Below are 22,829 nucleotides of genomic sequence, written 5' to 3'. Positions count from 1 at the left end.
TTTCTATTAATTAAATAGAGAGAAAAATAGTAAAAACGTTAAGGAATGATCGAAATCGTGTGCCGTGATTCGACCCCTGAAATCGGATTTGAATTATTGATCCGACAATTCCAAAAGCTTAACGATATTTACAAATTTACCAAGTTTGGCCATTATCTGAGTGTTAAGGTGAAGTAGTCAATGCATAGATAGCAGCTATTTTGTTTGCCAAATCCTGTATTGTTAAGCATTTAAAAAATTTTCGAAATTCGACCTTAAGTTGGTAGTGTGCGTTGATACCACGACCCTTTCTTAGAAAACCTCGAGTTAACAATATTTCCTATGCTTTTTAAGTCATTGCTCTACGATAATTAAGTGCCTAATAATGTAACATGTACTCTACATATTTCTGAGGGGAAAGTCCAAAGTTGCTAGAGAAATTGGCTGGGCACTACCGTGTCCCTTGTTTTAAGACCAATCGCTTCAACCAGAAACAACAAATTAGTGTACAGTTTTTAACTTCATCTGAGTACATCTCAATTGATGCCCGAATCCAAATTAAGATTTCACAAAAGACCACTATTTATTCGATTCTGTACAAAAATTGTAGCCAAAAGCTATAATCCTTCGGAGTATGGCTAAAATAAAAAAAAATAATCTGGCGCTAAAGCTCACATTCCATTTATTATTAGGTATATGAAATTGTAGAACATACCATTCAGCAACAACAAAAAAGTGAATAGTATTTACTTCAAATTCTACTTAAACTTTTTTAAAACTCAGTATGTTTAGAAAGAAAAAACATTGAAAAAGTATTTTGAAAAAGAAAATCAAATATTTGAAATGCTACTCAAAGCAACAACAATTACAAAAAATATCAGCTGTACAAACATACTCAGTCGATTCAGTCAATGAATGTTCGAAAAAAATAATGGTGACAACAATAAAAATAACTTGTGATGGAGTCTTCATACAATCGAATTCAAAATTGTCCCCAAAAAAGTCCCCAACTGCTGTCAAATCTCAAAAAATAAATTCTTCGTCAATTTCTAGTGCAACTGGAAATGATCAACAACAACTCGTCTCTTCGAAAATCTCCCCAATCCACCAAGTGTCATCAAAGTTAAAGGCCAATCGTTATGATCTCAATGCTGGCGACGTTTATTTGTGCAAGCAGATCGTGTCAAAATCATCTCCAACATCCATCTCTTCAAAGAGCTCACTTCGGATTTGCCGCAGCACCAGTAGTCTGACAACGAAAGAGCAGAAGCTATTGCTGCAGCAATCTGGTGGTAGTGGTGGTGGTGCAGCTGCCAGGAACAAGTCACTGAGTCATAATCAAAGGCATAACAACAAGCGACGGAGCCACTATAAGTTATGCCATGAACTTTTCATTTCGAAAGACAGCAGCTCCGAATGCACTACGGTGGCGGCGTTTGGGGGTGAAAGTAACAATTGCTGCAGTAGCAGTGGCATCACCAGCAGCACAGCTAACGGTGATGTGAAAAAGGCCAAAAGTTGCATTGAATTGAAACGAAAATCATTTCCATCGAAAAAACTACTTGAGAGTTATTGTTTTTATAGTGAGACAACGACTTGGGATAAACAACAGCAACCTTCTTACCAGCACTACCAAAAACAACAACCATTGCAAATAAAAAAGAAAGTTGCAGTGCTATCAGTTCCTAAGAATCCGGATCTTTTTACTGTAGCATCATATGATTGTGAATTGGTTGATGTTCCAAAGAAAGGAGATCATCATAATCATCACCAAGTAGAGAAGCAAAAACAACAATCCATATCTAGTGAGCCAAGTAGAGCAACCTCATCATCGTCGTCTACGTCGTCGTCGTCTTTGCAGTCGTCTATTAAAAAGACTGAAGAAAAGGTTTCACCCACCACCACAAATGGCAGTAGTAAGTATTGTTTTTGTTTTTTTTTTGCTTATTGAATTCAATGAAGTTTTTCCAATTCCCCTGATGCGATGTAATTGATGCTTCAATGTAGGCTCTATTTCATAAAACAAAAAAAAAAAGATTACTTTCAATGAAATTATTGTAGAAAACTGTGTTAGCATGGTGTTTAAAACGGTTTTCATGTTTATTAATAGGTGACAACTATTTTAAATGCTTTATGAACAATTATTTTCTTAATGGAAACTTGTGCATAGATATTTTGTTATAACAACTTTTAGAGCTCAAGCTTAATGGTTCATATCTGTATGATGTACATACATATATCTGAGATTATAGTCTTGTGGACAAGTTACATAGGTGGATTATTAGGAATTTTGTTTTTTTTTTTAAACAAATATTTAATCATCTATATTCTGCAAAAACCAAAAAGGTTTTGCAAATGCCGGTAAAAAAAATGCAACAGTCTTAGCATAATTAATTTAAGCTTTAAACTAAATAAGTAATGATAATACAAAAGAACAACTATCTATCAATGGAAACAAAAAAGTTCGATATACCTAACTTCCCCCATATACATCTCATTTTTCAATTTTTTTTATGGACTTAGGTTTACATCATATGGATCTTCAATTCGACTCAAAAATTATGTTTGAATACATTATCCAGTTTTTGGTTTCATAGTAATCAGTGAGTTTTTGAAATGGTTTTCAATATTTATATTTTTATTTTTTATCAATGATTTGAAAAATGCATTTTTGTACACTGAGGGAAAAAAACGCAACGTAAAATGTAATATGGCGAACATTGATTTAACGTTGAAAAAACTAACATGAAATATATTTAAATTAAAATTGAAACAAAGTTAAAAAATTTTTAATTTTTGGCAGACTTAAGCTTTTGTTGTATTTTATAACCCTAATTAGCAACAAAGATAGCACGTTGGTAAAAAATTCGCCTAGTGACCCAAAAGTTGTAGGCCCAGTGGCTGCCATTTTTTTAATTTTTTTTAATTTAAATTTTTCAAAGTTGAAACAACTTTCATTTAAGGATGCTTTATAACGGTAAACCACTTTAAACTAACGGTGTTCTAGTTTGATTTTAAAGTTATCGTCTTCAACGCAAAACCAATCCGAAAAATAGTTGAATTAACGTGGTTTTCGTAAATTTTAAGTTTTTTTTCCCTCAGTGATATAGATATCAATCTAATTCTACTCTTTGAACAAAGTTGTGCATTTTAGTTTCGTTTCTCTCAAAAATAGTAGACAGAAAGTCAGCATTTTCAATTTCCAATTCCTGATTTTTATATTTTTAATGGCTTGAAACTAATTTTGTTAAAAGAAATGTCAATAATTGCATTCAAATTAAAAAGTGGAAGTTAAAAATAAAAAATTAACGAATTTTTCTGACAACGACAACTTTTTATTCGGAAGCTCCAAACCTCTTTAGATCATAAGATCAAATATTTAAATTCCAAACAATATGTTTTTTTTTACTAAAAAAGTGTATTCAAGAACAAATTGATAGAGCAATGAAATTTAAAATGATTCTAAACATTTTTTTTTTCTTGAACCCATTGAAAGTAGACATGTTTTTGGGTGTGTTTCATTCGCATAATTTTTGTTAACAAAATATTCAAACGTAAATGAATTCAGATATTCATTTCAATGTGGGTGTTTCGGAATAAAGTTTCAAAAATGTTAAAAGTTGTTTAATTTGAATCAGGTTTCAATTTATTTAGCCTCTCTCTCGTCTCAACATTATTATAAGCCAAATGCAATAAAAAATCATCCGGGAGTACAATTTTTTTTATTTTTTATTTATAAAATGCAATCAATACGTACGATTTCCTTTAATCTACTTTACACTTCATAGGAAATGGATAACTCATAAAAAGATGCAATATGAAGCCAGGAAAATAAGTTCAATTTTCAATTTTTTTTATTACATTTTTTTTCCTTCTCTTAATCTTCGGTCTCTCGGGCAATCTTTGTGTTTGTGTGGCTCCGCTATAATATAAAGGCGCGTCGAAAACCTAATGAGGAAGTCAGACGTTCTCACGTACGTTGGTGTACTTTTCCGGTAAAAAAAGAAAAAAAAAAGAAGAAAAGAAGAAGCAAATAATACAGCAGAAGAAGAAGAGTTCATTGGTCTGAGGAGGAAATTTGCAAATAAGATTACTTTCTGATTAAAGAACGTAATTGTATTGCAAATGAACTAGATCTCTCATCATCTAAAGCAAACACAGAGGCAGAGGCAGACAAGATATGAGATCTCTGACTTAAGACAATAGAGGCCCTGTTTTATGAAAGTGAGGACTAATTAAAAATTCAACGATTTGGAGATAAAGAGGTACCTTTGTTAGAAGGAACTAGCTTTGTTCATTTAGGTGCATTATAATTATGTGCATATGATATTACTGAGAAAATATTGTGGACTTGAAAGGGAGACTCAATCTAGAGGTTTACTCATTTATGACATGAATTGATATGTTGCTGTTTTATGAAATAAATGGTTATGTTGTTGTGTGGAAGCCAAAGTGGCCTAACTGTTTTTTTTTTTAACAAACATATCATGAAAAACATTTATTGGTACATCATATAATAAAACGGCAAACACTTATTTTGTGGTACAAAACACGCGGCCCACAAAAACCGAAGGGGCATAAATTATATACCGAACGATAGGAAATTTTATCTAGATGTGCAGAATGTATACTTTGTTTATTTTTTTTTACCGAAATAGATAAAAACAATAAATTAAAATTGAGGAAAAAAACAAATGTGCTGAACCACGCCCTCTCTTTTCTGGAAGTGGAAACTTCTAAAAGCAAAGACGAGAACCTTCGAAGACATTCTCGAATTTCGAATAAAATTAAGTGTTGCATATTCTTAGTAGTAAATAAAGGGATTTATATAGTGTGCTTATTTGAGCATAAATAAAAGTTACAATTGGCACTCGAATTTTGAGTGCGGGGTCGGCTAGTAAGAGTAATATGAATAGCATATCAATAGTTATAGTCATTTGAAATTGATACTTGCTATCAGTAGTTAAATCAGGTAGCGCTAATGACGTTCTTTTTAATACCGATCGATCTACCCGAATTTCAACACCGTATTTGAGTGTCTCCAGAGAGGCATTAAACAGCCGCAATCAGTTTCGAAACGTACAGATTATGGGCGTTGGTTATTTATTTTCGAAATATGTAATAAATAAATCAACATTTACCTATTTGAAATGAGAACAAGATTTAACCATTGCATTGCGAGGCGCCTACTAACGTCAAAACAAAAACCTGCAGAAATTAGGAGATTTTTTTAATTATATTGAAGTAGTTTTTTTCACTTGGGAACTTAATTATCGCAAAACTCTAAAATAATGAACGCCTTAATACTGATATTGGGAAGCGGAACAGTTTTTTCATCTAAAAATAATAAAGGAATTATTAAATATTGTGTTTTATTAATTTTTTTTTCGATTTGAAAAATTAACTGTGAAAAATGTGAGAGAAACGTGGGGAGGGTTTATGCGCCAATTTGTATTTGTATACCTTACCCATACTTCAAGGAACAATGAAATGTAAAGAGAGTCCTGTTAGTAAATTTTTACTTAAAGGTAATCCCGAATTTTCTTCTTAATGAACTGTATTTAAATTATACGCCCTGAATGCTTTATTTAAGGATTTATTGGAAAAGGTACTAACTGGTCTTATGTATGTTTTTAGTGTCACATTTTGGGTTAGAGAAAATTAATAAAAGTGGTTAATGACATCCAAGTTAAAAGTTTAATACATTTTTGACATAAACTTAAAAAAAAAATAAAATTATCGATTAGCCGTCCAGAAGCGTACGGAAGCATTAAAAAGCCTTCTTAAAGTGTTTTATTCGCACAAATATGACAGACAAGACACTTCTCAGAATATTTAAAAACTTAAAAGTCAAACCAAATTTCCTAGTGGAAAAGCAAAAAATTTATATTTGATTATTCAAGAAACAGATATAAAATTTCAGAATTGAGTGAAAGCAATTCATACTGTTTTATTGGTTTTCAAAATGAGTGAATCCTTGAGTGAAACGAATCGAAAACGACATAACAGATAAGAAAATTTGAGTGTAGGTACTGCTGAACTTATTCCGGTCGCTTTTTTGAAGCTGGTAATTTGAAAAACAAAAAATTGCCAAATTTTATAGATAATAGAATATAAACTATGAACTTTAAAGGGATTCCCAGTTAAAGGAAGGGTTTGGCTAACAGATGGCATTCAAATCTTATTTTCAGAGGATATGGAGTTACACAATTTTTGGTTTCACCGATAACTTTTGCATATAAGCGTTAAAAGCAAAAAACCGTAATTTTTGCGTCATGACATGCTTGGTCATAAAAATTTAAATCACAAGTCATATTGTTGAAAATGTATCGGTCTGTAACCAAAATACATTAATTAATACATGTCCGGTCCTTTTTAATTTATCATTATTTAGTTAATACCATAAATATGTAGTATAAACGAATCCGCCTCAGGCTATTGAACCGTTATAAAGTTTTTTTTACATGCAACCTTGCATCTGTGGTGTTACCCCATGGTGTGACAAGAGACATTTTTTAAATTAATAAACTGTCACTTTATATAAAATTGGATATCGTTTCACTTTAATGTAAAAATATTCAAATAGAAATTACATTTATAAAAACTATTTTTAGACATAATGAGAAGAAAAAAAAACTCTAACCAACAAGATCGATACAACGAACTTATACTACTGATGCAGTAAACGCATGCTTGCCCTCTTCCCAAATACACAAAGCAGACAGAGAAAGTGACTTTGCAACTTTCAACTTACAATTGCCAAGTTGCTCGTTTCATTCAACAAAAACTGGGCAATAAATTAAAGAAAACTCACGCGAGCATCGTAAAATCCCAATGGTTTGGCCTTTTTTGTATCTATCTGTTTAATAAATATCTATCCATGCCACACTGGAGGCTGGACTTATGGTTTGGACTTTCCTTATTTAAATACACTTTAGTATCTAATCGAATGTTACTTTGTAATTGAAAATAATTTTCTGAAACTGAAATGGATAAGATAAACAAACAAACAAACAAACAAAAAAAAAAACTTATTGAGTAACATAACTTCGGAAAATCGTATCCTCTTATTGCAGCAGGATAACCTTAGTTTTTTTTGTTTCTGTGGAGTAGGAGTCCTTTGATTAATGGCTATGGAACTTTTTCAAGCGTGTTCATTTCTCAGTTTTCATTTTATTCGATTTATAACCGTGATTTTGAACTCATCGTGGCAGTAGGTAGTTGGGTTTAAGAATTAAATGCATGTAGTTGCTGTAGGTAAATTTAAGTTGATTCCTCAATATAAAATTAACAATAAGAAACAAACTTTTATTGGAGAAAATAAAAAAGCTCGATAATCATTATTAAAGTTTGTTTTACATTCAAAATTTGATCAAAAAATCGTGGGGTGGATCTCTAATATTATTAATTATATTGGTTCTTCCTATTGGTTGGAAATAAATTGGATGAGGATCGTAATACTGTTAAAATACTAATTCTATTTTTGAAATACTAATGCGGAAATTCTCTATGTATTACAAAACACAAAAAATACTGTATTTCAAAAGTTGGACTAGTCGATATTGTGTCCTTCAAAATGATAGAAAAAAAGCCGGAGTTGAAAAATAATGATTTTAAGCCCAAATCCACTGCCCAGTAAATAAGGATAATACCTAGTACATTTTTTTTTTTGAAAATCAAATATTTTGAAATAAGTGAGTTTTCCCAAAATTGATTTAACATTTTGATAAATATTTTTTTTTTTTAATTACATCCAAACCTTTTAAAATGTTTGTCATGAAAAATCGTACGACGATTTTGTTTTTCGAATTCGAGAGATAACAGATGCCATTTAAAAAACCAAAAAGTTTGTCTGATCATTCCATGAATTGAGTTTTGAAAAGATTTGTAATTATTCTCCGACTTTTCTTTCAATGCAGTGGGTTGGAGGTGGGTTTCAGTCCCAATAGCATCTAAACGTCGATTGCACTCCAGGAAAATGTATGCCCACCTCCAGAAGGTTCGCGGGTATTCGCAAATACTTCCCCAAAACTTTTCCTTACAGATTTCATTCCAGCCCTTGAATTAAAGCTCACTTTTGTCTCATTTGAGAAAAGGACCACAATACTGGAACTGGAAAATAACTTGAAATCGATTTGTAAATTGAACATAAAACAAATAACATTCCATTGCCATTAAGTTGTGAGATTTCATTCATAAGGAATGAAAAACGATGGAAAGAAATAACGATCTGATATTAATTGTCATACTGTTCTGAATAAGTTTTAAGTTCAGAATTCCACCAACACAAAACAGCGAAATAACAGAGACAACTTGGTGACCTATTATTGCATTGTCATTCATTTCAGAGTTATGTTAAAAATTTCAAGTTTCTTGCTTAGATTTTCCAGAAATTAGTAGGTATGTAGTTAAAAATCCATAGCGAAATCCATTTTTTCATTGAGTGACGAAAGTGATATCATATAAAAACGTAAAACTAGTTTATAAAAAAAAAAACGCTCAACTTTAAACGCTTTTATATAATTAAAATTTTTCAATTTTTCTTTTGCTAAGACTTTGTGCGTAACAACATCGGTGAGTAGGACATCCAGGAGATAATCGAATTCCTCACAAATGGTTACTCATTAAATCAAGCCGACCAATGTCGCAATTGATTCCATCACCCACCCACAAAAGCTAAGCTTATGTGAAACCTTTTTTTTTATAACCAGCATTACTCATTGTTATATATGTATGTATGTTTAAGTAAATTAAAAGCGATTGTGCATTGGCATGCACAGCAATAAAATTTAAGTGCTGAATGAAATGAAATTAAGAAAGAAAAAAAAAACCGAAGCACATTGAAACTTGACCGCATATCACCACGATTACGTCGTCCGATTAAACTCAGCGTCGTCCGTCGTCGCGGTTGTTGTTCGTCATATGTGCTGAAGCCAGATTGTAAATTCTGCACACGTAGCCTGTGCACTTGTTTTGTATTATATGCAATGAATGTTGCCTCTCCAAACTAAATTTCGTAAAAAAAATACTGTTATAATAGCGTGATCCACATTACAACAATAACAAAACAAAATATGTTTGTGCATATGTGCTTCTAACAACCAAGGAACACCCTCTGAGTTGAGTTGGAGATTCAATGAAATTCCACTACACAAAACGTTTTGTTCTCCTTGGAATTCTCCCACGATAATGGTGAACTAAGTTTAATAAAACACATTTTTAAAGGTAGGAAATTGCCATGGAATTTGGGGGGGGGGGGGGGGGGGTCTGATTAAAAAAAAAAAATACACACTAATACATGGAAAAAATTATGAAAGGACTAACTTCTATTGATGAGTTGTTTTTTTGAAATAATAAACTTGATGATTTTGAAAATAAAATGTTTATCTTGTTGTAAAAAATTTTCATCGGGTAAAAACTATCATTGTGCTAATATCGACAATCAGTGAGTTTCACGTGAACAAGATTCCACCCGTAAAAATTGAATTTCACTTTTCCCCTATTATGAATCCCAGGAGAAAAGTTGTCCACGGTTGTCCCGGTAACTACTCGCTTTTTTTTTAACTTTTCTTCAGGTAATATGCGAGGTAACACCGATCGGCAAAAAAAAACAAAATAAAAATCGGGAGCAAGAATTTTGTTTGGTGATTAATTGATTATAATTGACTTTAGTGTACTGATTTGAAAACTGGTTACAGACTTATTCTATCACGTCTAGTTTTTGAACTTCACATACACACATCAGAAGACGCAAACTTTAATTTATAAAAAAAAACATTCATTACTTTGAAAAAAAAAAAAACAATCAAGGTTTTGAGATAAATTTATCATAAATTTCTTTTTCCAATACCTTAATATGGCGTTTTGAGAATACATAAGCAGTTTTGCAGAAAGTGTAAAACGCAACTCTAAACATGTTTGAAAAATTTAGATAAATTGCGACAGTACTCTCAGAAAAACTATTTTGAAACATTAACAAGGAACGCTTAAACAGTGTGAATGCATCCACTTATATTTTCCCAAATGAGGGCAAATTATAAAAAAAAAATAAAATATTATAATTTTTCAAAATATGTACTTTTTGTAATACTTTCTTAATTTTACACAAATACAAAATTAGTCCAGTCAAGTTATACTTTTGCTGGGAAATAATTCGCAACTGCAATTCGTACCTAAAATATGAAAGTACACTAGTACAGGAACTAAACCCCCCATTTTCCGAACAAATGTCTGGACGACTTTGGCCGCCATTTTGTTTTGAACAGTTTTGCGACTATCGCTTGTAGTTCGGCTAGTTTTGGTGTTAGAGAAAAATGTTATGAGACAAACTTGTAGTAAATTTTATTTCCCACAAAATATATTTTATAACTTTTTACTCTAAAACCCACCATTTAGGAATTATAATGATTTTCGTAAAATGCTATGCTCACTTTTTTTTTATATGCACCATAACTTTTTATTTTAAACTTTTATCAAAAAATTGTTGTTATAAAAATTGAAGAACTATTAATTAACTATGTTTTTCTCATATAAGGTTTTTTTCTCCGACGTACCGTTCCCTCACTAGAACGAAAAATCAATAAAAAAAATTAGAAAAAACAGGGTGAGGGGAGAGCACGATAACTATGGCGCTGAGATTTGATAACTGTATTTTGTAGAAGGGTTCAATACAAGTATTTTTTACTTTGGGAGGGGGGGTCTATCTAACCCTGTTTAGGCGGGAGGGGAAATTTTCTAAAAAACAACCTAATATTTAAAAAAAATATTAAAAAACAACGGCAACACTAAGAGTTATGAAGGATATTTTTTTCAAAAGCCACAATTAAACGCTTTATTTTAATTTTTAAATAGTGTTTTTAAAATTAATAGTTTTTGAAATAATCGATCTCAAAGTTAAAATTAGCGAAACAAATTAAAAAAAAAAACACATTCAATACTATTTTTGTCATGACCATTAATTTCAATACAAAATTTACTATTTACTTTTTTATCAGATGTTCACTTATTTTTTTTTTTTTTGCTATTTTGATAACTTTGGCCATCAACAAAAAAGTTGGCAATTTTCTGCTCCACTTAGGGTACGAAAAGTCGTCAGGTAGGCGCCAATGTCAACAGTTTTTTAACTTAAAAGTACCTTGCCTGCCCTGCTTTGCGAGTTCTCAGCATCTCTGTGGTGAGCGTAAAATGTTTTTTTTTTAACGCATAAAGCTCTCAACTAACTCTATATGTAATAAATACATAAGATCTTTTTTGTTTATGATATTGTTAGTACCAAAGTTATCAAAACAGCAAAACAAAATAAAAAATTGTTAATCTGTTTTTTTTTTTTGTTTCATTTTTCAATTTTCTCAAAAACAAGAAGGCTTAGAAAATCAGCGAAGGTAGTTTTATTGTAATAGTTAATTTGTATTGAAATTAATGGTCCTGACAAAAATAGTATTGAATGTGTTTTTTTTTTTATTTGTCTCGCTAATTTTAACTTTGAGATCGATTATTTCAAAAACTATTAATTTTAAAAACACTATTTAAAAATTAAAATAAAGCGTTTAATTGTGGCTTTTGAAAAAAATATCCTTCATAACTCTTAGTGTTGCCGTTGTTTTTTAATATTTTTTTTAAATATTAGGTTGTTTTTTAGAAAATTTCCCCTCCCGCCTAAACAGGGTTAGATAGACCCCCCCTCCCAAAGTAAAAAATACTTGTATTGAACCCTTCTACAAAATACAGTTATCAAATCTCAGCGCCATAGTTATCGTGCTCTCCCCTCACCCTGTTTTTTCTAATTTTTTTTATTGATTTTTCGTTCTAGTGAGGGAACGGTACGTCGGAGAAAAAAACCTTATATGAGAAAAACATAGTTAATTAATAGTTCTTCAATTTTTATAACAACAATTTTTTGATAAAAGTTTAAAATAAAAAGTTATGGTGCATATAAAAAAAAAGTGAGCATAGCATTTTACGAAAATCATTATAATTCCTAAATGGTGGGTTTTAGAGTAAAAAGTTATAAAATATATTTTGTGGGAAATAAAATTTACTACAAGTTTGTCTCATAACATTTTTCTCTAACACCAAAATTAGCCGAACTACAAGCGATAGTCGCAAAACTGTTCAAAACAAAATGGCGGCCAAAGTCGTCCAGACATTTGTTCGGAAAATGGGGGGTTTAGTTCCTGTACTAGTGTACTTTCATATTTTAGGTACGAATTGCAGTTGCGAATTATTTCTCAGACCTCCATACAACCAAATATAATTTGACTGGACTAAATTCAATAAAAAAAATTTAAAAAAAACGCTTTTCTTAAATCCCTCGTTTCTCAAAATAATGAATTTTCGTTGTTACGCCACTTCTGCACTCATGACCTCATTTAAGGTTAATATTACTTGAATGAAATTAATATTACATATTCACAAGTTGCCTAGGAGGGGGCAATATTTTCATATTCCTAACCGGCTAGAAAGCATGGTCCAAAGTTTAAACTTCTTCAATCTGCACTTTCTTGTTGTAAACAAAAGTTTTTTTGTTTTTAATAGGTTAAAAGTCGCACACTTAATTAATTTTATCATTGTACGTATTTTATAAATGTGGACTTTAAACAATGAAACTATTATAAATGTTTATTAAATTAATTTGTGCAGCCGATGACAGATTCGTTTCAAATTACCATAAAACTAAAAGCAAAATGGTCAGAAATAAATAGATTTACACCCATGGGCAGATTCAGTTGGTCATTCGGTCATTGTTTTGTAATCAAATACTTTTTTCAAACTAACAATAATATTAAGGTTTTTTCCTTTCATGAATAGTATAAGTTTCATAAGTTTATTAAAGTCTCAGTTACTATTCTTCAATCTTATGGAAGTATCCAAATGAATTTCGGAAACAATAAACTACGCAGTAAAAAATAAAAATAAAAAAAAAAAAAATAAAAACAAGAAAACAGTTTGCCTTCTTTGGAATTTCATTTAATACAAATATAGTAAAAAGAAAACATAATAAAATAATGTCTTGTTTACGTTTTGTGCTGGTTGTGTTTTTTAAATTTGTCTATGTATGGAAATTTTTTTTATTATTGTTTATTTTCTGTCAATTTAAAGCTTAAGTGGGTACGTCTGCTGCCCTACCTTCTACAAGCTCAACGAAGAGATTCAATGTCAATTACTGTCAAGTATGTATTATACATTGTATAGTTTGTAATAGTAGAATATTTCCCACAGCTTTTTTTCTGAGCTGTACAACGACTTGGCAGTGAGTAATGTGAGTATTTGCTTTCCTAGTTTATGATAGTGAGTCATTTGAAACTCACCACAATGTTATTCAAATGAGACGATCTGAAATTGTTTATTTTTTTTGTTGTTTGTTTAGCTCAATAAAAACCACATTAGCATATCCTTGAGATGGATTCATCGTTGCCCTAGGAATAATTAAGCTTTAGTTTTATTTTTAGTTTTTTTTGATGAATTTGTTGCAAGTTATATATTTTTCAATGAGGTTTCATTTTTGAATGCATTTTTTAAAGCCTTAGAGCACTCTTTTGATATTTCGTCAACAAACATAATATAACTAGTATTGCCTACCCCGCCCCCCTTTCTTTTAACGATCCGACGAAAAATTTACTATTGTTCGACAAAATTTGCCAAATTAAACACAACTGTAAAATTCGGCTATTTTTTGACATTTTTTTGCAATTTGGTATAAGGAAGATTCTGTTGTGGACATCTAATTAGAAACAAAATCAAAATTCTAAACTTATCTTAATATTTCTGTAGTTTAAGATATCATTACCTTAAAATTGTTTTAATATTTGATTGCTTTGCAACCTTTGCTTTAGAACCACTTGACATTATCGTATTATCGTTTTTTGTATGCTAGTCTTATTAATACTAAGACATGCCTCTATTTCGCGATCACGTTTCGACTATTTCTGTCTTCTTTATATCAATAAAAAATAGAAAGAACAATGTTCGAAACGATAGAGTATATCGTTTTGATTTTGCGTCCATACACTTTTTCTCCCACAGCAGCTTATTTTGGGCCAGCTTCGTATAACTCGTCTTTGAGTGAAGTTCGTTCCAGTTTGAACTACCACGCAAACACAATACACTCTGGCCTTTGACGGTTCTTCTTCGAAAAAACCCTTTTTTTTTTGCTGAGATAAACCAGCTCTGAAATCTTAAAAAATCATACCGCGGAAATTTTCGCGAAATAATTCCATTTTTTCGATTAATTGAAATTTTCACGATAATTTAAAGCAATGCCAATGTATACTTTTTAGACAGCCTACGTCGTACATTTTACTAAAAAAATATTTCTTTTAAATTTCATTTCCTCCAAAAAAAAATAATGCTATAGACTTAATTCTAAATATATAATTGATCTTGGATTTCCCATTATCTTGCCAATAATGAAAAAAAATCACATTTAGTTGAGAATCACCACGATGTATATATTTTTGTATAACATGCTCTCAAAATAATCTAACAAAAAATAAAGTACGTACGAGTATAATGTACGTACATACGTAAACAAATTTTACTTAACACATTTTTATCAAATCAACAAAAAAATTAATCATAAACAAGTGCCTATGGGCTGATATAAAATAAAGCACTTATTCTCATCAACACGAATAACGATACGTGTATCTCATTCTGAACATTGCGTCGATTGTCGAACAACAAAGTTCAAAATATTTTCCGTTTAATGCTGTCGACCTTGGCAGTGAATGTTTGTTTTTTTTTCATATATATATTTTTTTTTACAAAAGCAGGTAGTTGTTGCTTTTTCGGAATTATTTGTATTTATTTTTTTTTTTTCAAATTCAATGCCTACACCCTCTCGAGTTCTCGACCAGTTAAACTCGACACACGAGGTGAAAAACGAAAGAGGGACTCTATACTATCTATCAAGTCATATAAGAATGTGATTGGCAAACAGAACGAACGTTCAGAATACACAGAACATCATGAAATATAAAAATATAATTGAATCGAGGGGGTAAAAATAAAATGCAAATTGCTTTTAACGTATGTTTACGTTGCTTTGTGGCGCGTTCTTGAGTGTGCACTTGAAAATGATTTATTTAAGATACACGAAATGTAAATATAGAATAAAAATAATAACGAAAAAAAAAGAAAAACAATCTTTCAGGTTGCACAAGTGCGAAAATAAACTTCTGATGCATTTTACTTCGTAAAAATTATAAAAAACAACAAAACTTATTCGGATTTCTGAATATATATTTTTTTAAGATTGATCAAAACTGGCTTATTGAGTTTAATATATAACATGTTTGTTTTGGTTTTATTTTTCTTTAATTTATTCGAACAGATACAGTGTGTGTCGTCGATAAATTCAAGTTTTTTTTTTTTTTTAATTCAAATCGAATAACTTTATTAAATTCAAGATTAGTAGAATGATAACCTATTTTACCTGTTTATATATTTGCTTTTTTTATTTTATTGCCCAGGGGCTAGTTTAGAAATGGAAAAGATGATTGACCTGTGCCCGGGCATTGTTGTTTAGAGTTTAGGAATTTCGATTAGTAAAAGTGAAATAATCATTGGAGACTTATTTTTGGTTTCTTTTTTTCAGCATTATGACTAATATTTGGTATTTTGTTTATAAAATAAAAAGTTATAATATGTATGAAATTTAAGTTGATAAACAAAATGCTAACTAAACCTGTCATTCCAATGTAATTTTGTTTAATTTAATTAATTCTTTTGATTTTCACATATTACCGTCTTTTTTCCACTCCACAGTCAGAATATTGTTTTTAACATACAATCCCCTTGCGAAAATTGTAGCATTAAATTGTCCAATCAGAGGGCGTCCAAGCTGGGCTTTACAAATTAAGTTATTTTTGGTAAACTTTTTGTAAAATGTGTCCTTAATTTTGTCAGTCTTCGTCAACCGAACTTGCTCCCCAAACAACGAATGCCAACCATGAATTCTATTTCAATTGAATAGAATATTATTATTAACTTTTATTTTTTTTTTAATAATTTTAGATGCGGCTGTAAATCCCAAATCGACGGTGCAACGTCATTTGATTGATCGCTGCACAACATCCGCGGTTGATCCATTAGATAATTCGGATTCTCATTTACGAAAATCCCCACCTATTGTTAGAGAGACAGATACAGAAGAACAGCAAGTTTATTCAAGTTGTGGAAAAGAAGAGGCTAAAAACGGTCATAAAGCTGGCGCTATTATGAACAGTCACGCGACAGCAACACAGGCCCTTAATTTGCAATCCACTGCCGGTCAGACATCAGTTGTTGGTCATCATCGTGGATTCTCACAACCATCGGTTGTAGCCAATTCGGCCGGTGATCCATGGTTTTTACAATCGACTGGCCATCAAATGCCCCCAACAGCACCTATCAGGCATAATAAACGTCCAGCACCGCAACCAGGTACTGGAGGCAGCTATATTGCGGGTGGAATAAGTGTCAATAGTGCTTTGTTGCAACAACAGCAGCTAAGCCAATCCCAACCACATATTGTACCACCGACAATTCCTCCCCATCAACCTAATGTGGTAAGAAAATATTTCTTATTTTTGTTAATATTATCAAATATTAATTTTTTTCTAGAATCAACACATTCATGTTTCCTCACACGCTTTAAATAGTCATAATCTTCTAACCGCCAATCATTCGCCCAAGTCGCCAAATCAAGGTTCTGTTGGAGTGGCTGCCGGTTCGGCTTTAGTCGGACAACAGCAGCATATTCTGGCACCACTTACACATGCAATATCCACATCGGCCTGTCAGACACAGCAGCTGTTAACTAACTCGTCCAACAACAATCTGATGTCTACATCACTGAATGCTGCTCAGCTTCAGAGCCACATGAGTCCTGCGGCTGCCGTTGCTGCAACGGTTGTCAATTCAGGTGCTGGCCATGCAGTCAAACTTCATCCTGGTTCGAATAGCAATTTGTGTGCAGAAACACTGATGATGCATCCAACTCTGCGCCAACAACAACAACAACAGCTACAACATCTTCCAACGCAACAATCATCAATGTCGTTATCAATATCCCAGTGTCCACCAGTGATGCATGTCGCCATAGGCGGTGGCGTCAGTGGTATTGGTGCTGGCTGTGGAATTGTTGGGAGCGGCGGCGGAAACGGTGGCGGTGTCGGTGTCATGTCAACGTCATTGCACAACTTTGATACAAACGGTACTGCGTGGAACAGTACGTCATCTCTTTCGCCCACCATTACGAATTCATCATCTTCTGTCAATCATCAGACGATACAACAGCAACAACAGTTACTGCCACAACAGCAACAGATACAACCGGGACTGCAACAGCAACAGCAACAGCAATTGATGCATAGCCAGCATCAGCAACGGAAATGCGAAGTGAAATTGAATGCAATGCCGTAAGTGTTTTGAATAAATTATTATTATATTATCCAAGATCAATAGATTTTAGAGATGATTTTCTTTTAAAATTTAAAATGAGTTTTACATCTTGCGTTTGTTGATCGAACCATTAAGATTCAACAAAGAAATAATTGTATATCATGCATTTAAATTTTTATACTTAAAAGTGTGTCGTTCTTGTAAGTTTTCTATGTAATGAGGGACATGCATTGTGCATAATATTGCCATTTGGCATTAAAATTTATATAATTTTTAGCAATCTGAATCTTCACAAATTGTGTACGATTATTACGCTACAATGAAATGGTTTTATTTTGATTAGACTCTGGGTCTGACACACTTATAGCAGTCCAATCATCAATGATTTATGCCGCTCCGGCTAAGATGGTTTAAGCTCATATGGAGGGCTCAAAGCTGAAGTGAATCAAGGCACAAAAAGTGAATTCGGAGATATAACGAGTTAAAGTAAATACTCTACCATTGAATCTTATGGTGAATGTTTTTCTCGAAAAGATGACAATTTGAAACAAATTACTTTTTGACCAAACTAATGAAAAACCTAAATAAAGTTGCGCAGATTTTGGCACCAGATTTAGATTTTTAAATTTTTTTGACTTGATCCGTTACAGTTGTGAGACCACCACATCATATGACAATTTTCAAATTTGTATATTATTTGGTTTGGTAACAACAATTTTTTTTATGAAAAATCATCCTGCGTATTAATTAAGTTGGTCTTTGTGAGAATTGATTCTGATGGTCGATTATCTTGAAAAGTGTAGAACAATTACAAAACTATTTAAATCCAACCGTTTTGATCAGATAGACCCCAAAATTCATGAAAAGTGGTTTGAAGGATCATTTTTTACCAATTCACAAAATTTCTTTGGCTATGGGAAAACTTCCGGACTTGGAGTATGATATACTCTATCGTTCGCCCTATTCCCCTGATTTGACACCATCATATTTTCATCTGTTCCCGAACATAAAAGATTTGTATCTGATTCTGGTCCTTAAATGAATGCCTCCCAGACTCTCAATTCCGGAAAGGGCGAAGTGTGCCTAGGTCCGAGGAATATATGTAGAAAAATAAAACCATTTTTTAACTTAAAATCCATGTGTATCAAGAACTTTTCATTTTATCCTTGTATCTAGATTTCAATAACTTCAATCTTCAAGATTGTGGAAAACAGAGCAAAATTTTTTGCGTTTAAAACGTAAATAAAATTCAATTTTTTCTTCACACACAAGTTGAAAAGTCGGGCATGTCGTTTTTTATGTTCAATTAACTTAAATAAAAATACCTTAACGAGTTGGGATTTTAAACAAACTATCTAGGAAATACAGGGACTACTCATTGCACCACAACTGCCCCTTGATAACTTCCCCAGAACAGGTTTTCTGATATATTGATTTTACAACTATTCGTTGGAATAGGAAGATGATTTTGTGGTACATGACACATGACCCTATAAGTAAGTAAACGTCTTCCGCAATCATTTTTATTTGGAATGTTATAGTCCACCTTATTCCTCAATTTTTGGTCATCGTTTTGCCTCCAGTAAAACTTTCAGTCCAATTTGTTTTGATTATACATGATCATTGGGTACGTGCCTTTATGTTGGCAGATGTTTCATCTTTTATTCAAATATGACTTTAACTAGTGAGAAGTTTTATATTTAACATCTCGTAAATAATATAAAGTTTATTCTATGTTTTCGTTATTTTGAGAATACTCACACAAAAATATGCCTGCACCTGCAGTTAATTTTGTTCGCAAGCTTACCCAATTTTCATTTAGATTTCACTAAAGAAAATCCAACTTAAGGCATACAAAAATATCTGATTACATTGTGCAGTGTGTGCTCACCTTAATGGTTAAAAATAAAAATGATAAATAAACGGTATCTTATCTTTATAGAGCTAAAGAGTGCAAAAAGCTTAAATACTTTTATCTAGTTACCAAATGATTCAGGAAGGCTGAAATTTCTAATTTGTTTTGTATTTATTAAGAAACAAAAATATAACCATGAGAGTTCATTTTTTATGGAAACGATCAAAGCCCTCATCTCGATTCCATCGAAAGTTGTTACTTTAAATATAATTAGTAACTACATTCTGTATCAAAATAAAATCTTTTTTCTTTCAATTTTTTTAGTTGGTTCCATGGAAGTATTTCCCGGGATGAAGCAGAACACTTGCTCCAACCTCGCGACGATGGTCTATTCTTGGTGCGGGAGTCGACCAACTTTCCAGGCGATTATACCCTATGTGTGTGCTTCCAAGGAAAAGTTGAGCATTATCGTGTGAAATATTTAGAAAACAAACTTACCATTGACGACGAGGAGTACTTTGAAAATCTTGGACAACTTGTAGCTGTAAGTATAGTAGATTAATAAAATTAGTAAATTTGATTTCTAATTTGTTGTCTTCTTCTCCATTAAGCACTACGAAAAAGATGCCGATGGTCTGTGTACGCAGCTAATCAAATGCCTGCCAAAAATGGGTAGACAGGAATTCTGCATCAATTCAAAAGATTTTGCAGACAAGGGTTGGGTTATTCCTGAAGCTGATTTGCAGCTGCGCGAAAGCATAGGAAAAGGAGAATTTGGCGATGTGATGCTGGGTATATTGCGTAGTGAAAAAGTGGCTGTAAAAATGTTAAAAGACGATGGGGCGGCTCAGAAATTCTTGGCCGAAGCGTCTGTTATGACGTGAGTTTTTGATTAAAGTTTAAAAATACATATGATAAATTTTTTTTTTTATTTTCATTTAGAACACTGGAACACGAAAACCTTGTTAAATTTATCGGACTTGTTTTTACTAGTAAACATATTTATTTGGTCACTGAGTACATGAGCAAAGGATCACTGGTTGATTATTTGAGGTCGCGGGGACGACAACATATTACGAAAAAGGATCAAATAAATTTTGCCTAGTAAGATATATATTTTTTATCACAATAGTTTGATAAAAAAAAATAACACAAATCTTCTCACAGTGATACATCGTCTGGCATGGAATATTTGGAAGCAAAAAAGGTTGTGCACAGAGATTTGGCAGCTAGAAATGTTTTAATTTCTGAAAACTGTGTCGCCAAAGTTTCCGATTTTGGATTAGCCCGGGAAGAGTGTTATAATTTGGAAGTTGGAAAGCTTCCAATTAAATGGACTGCACCAGAAGCTCTTAAAAATGGAGTAAGTTTCATATAAAAAGTCGGCATGGAAATGTATATTAATTCTTAAATCTATTTTTATCTACTTCAAGCGATTTTCAAATAAATCCGATATGTGGAGCTTTGGTATTTTGCTGTGGGAAATTTATTCATTTGGGCGTGTTCCCTATCCAAGAATTGTAAGTACAAAAATTGTTTAATAATAATGTTGTACGCAATTTATAGAAGTGTCTTTTATCATATAAGTTATTTTTAATTATAAAGGTACTTGCAAAGGTCCTTTAAATTGTTATACCCATGGCGTTTTACATAAATAAAAGGTAACCTTGCTGAACCCACAAACGGAACCGATTCAGATTTGAACGTATCTGACTCATGTATGCCGCAAAGATCACAAGAAGTGATATAGCGTACTTCCACAGGCATAGCAAATAAAAATCTGAAGTATTCAGTTTTCAGAGACAAGTAGTTTATTTTCGAGTAATGTTCACCAAGGCTCGTTGGATGTAGAGCTCCAACACCTACATAATAAATTTGTTGAATTCTGGGCCATGTTTCAGAGCTAATACATCAACTACATTTACTACATCAGCAACCTCAAAAGCCAATGAGTCCGATTGAAAATCGGGAAATATTTGTTATGGTTTAAATAGTGCAAATGTTAAAAAAAATACTTGGAAGCTCAACAGGCCGCCGCAATTATTTAAAGTCATTGATGTAGCTGATGTAAACAATGTAGTAAGCTCTGAAATAGGCCCCTGATCTCGAAAGCTTTTGCATTGAAGAACTTCCACTGATTTAATGTTTTTCCTCTCCTATTGCATATGTTGAAAATGATTGTTTTAAGTTATATTCGAAGGAAATAACGTTTTATTTATTTCCGTTAAATAGTTTTTCGTAATGAATTCGGATTTCTAGGAATCGAAAGCAATTAACTTAATTTTTTGTGTAGAGAGCGATGGTGGAAATGATATTCTTATTGCCGTGTTTTTACTAATACATACTCAGTAGCTACTCATTTTTTATTTTATTCGCAAAACAAATACAAATTACACAAGTACGAATTTGTTTTGTTTTCATTTTTCGAATAAAATTTAAAAAAAACGAGTAGCTACTGAGTTGTAGCAAGACAAAGTTGAAACCTTCCCTTTTTTCTCTTTAAACCTTCAATGTATTATCTAAATAAGGAAAACCAAGTGATGGGCTGAATTCTGTAACTGAATCGTAGAGAAATTCTTTTAAGCTTTTAGTTATGTGGACAAAATTGTTTTGTCATATTTTGTATCTTTTTTTTATTTCTTTTTGTCTGAAAAGTATGTTGGTGCAAGCACGAATATCAGAGAAATCCAACAAAATTATAATCTCTCTTAATTATTTTTTCAGCCACTTGCTGATGTTGTAAAACACGTCGAAGTGGGTTACAAAATGGAAGCCCCTGAAGGATGTCCAGCAGAAATTTATGAAATGATGCGCCAAGCTTGGGATCTTAATCCAGCTAAAAGGCCAACATTTGCCGAACTAAAAGTTAAATTGTTGCATTTAAAAAACACAACAACGTGAAATGTGTAATCCATCATCATAACTCATCCGATGATGATGTCGAAGTCATATGTTATTATAAGTTTAATAATAAAACAAAACAGAAACACCTATATATATAATAATCTAGCTATTTAAAAATCATTATAAAATAATAAGAAGAAAAACTATAAAAATGAAAAAAGATAATAATTATAATATCGAGTAAAACTTAACAAAAAAAAAATAAATAAAAGAAAAGATAACCAAACGTACTAATGATAATAGTGCAAGGATATATTATCTCTATTATATCTATATAAATATATATATATTGTATGACTGCTAAGTATTATTTATTTGCTCTTTTTTTTTTATTTTAATGATTTAAAGAAGAAAAATAAAATCGTACAATCAACAAAGCGAAAAGATAAATTACATTCAGATAAGCAAAATCTTCTACTTAAATTATACTTAATTTTGTTTTTCCATATTAATGTTCAATCTTGTTATATTCATATTTTGATTAAATATATTCATATTTATTGACAAAAACACACTACTCTAGGCTCTTGTTCCGCTTTCTTTAAAAAAAAAACTGATGCGCATTATTTACCATTCAAAAACAACAAAATTCTTTTCTTTTGTATCTTATTTTTCTTGTGTAGCCGCTTATTTTATTTTTTTTTTGTTAGGTAAAACTGTCAAAATACACACACACGCATTGTAAATAATATTATGAAACAAAAAAATA

The 22,829-nt window shown here is 31.7% G+C and overlaps 1 protein-coding gene across 1 annotated transcript; it reads left to right on the top strand.

Moving 5' to 3' along the window:
- The first annotated feature begins 729 nt into the window (after positions 1 to 729).
- LOC129914768 (uncharacterized) lies at positions 730 to 22,634 on the top strand. Its single transcript, XM_055994157.1, has 9 exons — positions 730 to 1,895; positions 15,994 to 16,526; positions 16,582 to 17,378; positions 19,541 to 19,760; positions 19,828 to 20,096; positions 20,159 to 20,320; positions 20,384 to 20,579; positions 20,650 to 20,736; positions 21,941 to 22,634. Exons 1-9 carry the CDS (start codon positions 911 to 913, stop codon positions 22,115 to 22,117), a joined length of 3,426 nt encoding a protein of 1,141 aa, XP_055850132.1. The 5' UTR covers positions 730 to 910; the 3' UTR covers positions 22,118 to 22,634.
- The last annotated feature ends 195 nt before the right edge of the window (positions 22,635 to 22,829 follow it).

This window comes from Episyrphus balteatus, chromosome 3 (genome assembly GCF_945859705.1).
Source record: "Episyrphus balteatus chromosome 3, idEpiBalt1.1, whole genome shotgun sequence".
Taxonomy (NCBI): domain Eukaryota; kingdom Metazoa; phylum Arthropoda; class Insecta; order Diptera; family Syrphidae; genus Episyrphus; species Episyrphus balteatus.
This window is presented reverse-complemented; position numbering and strand designations above follow the sequence as displayed.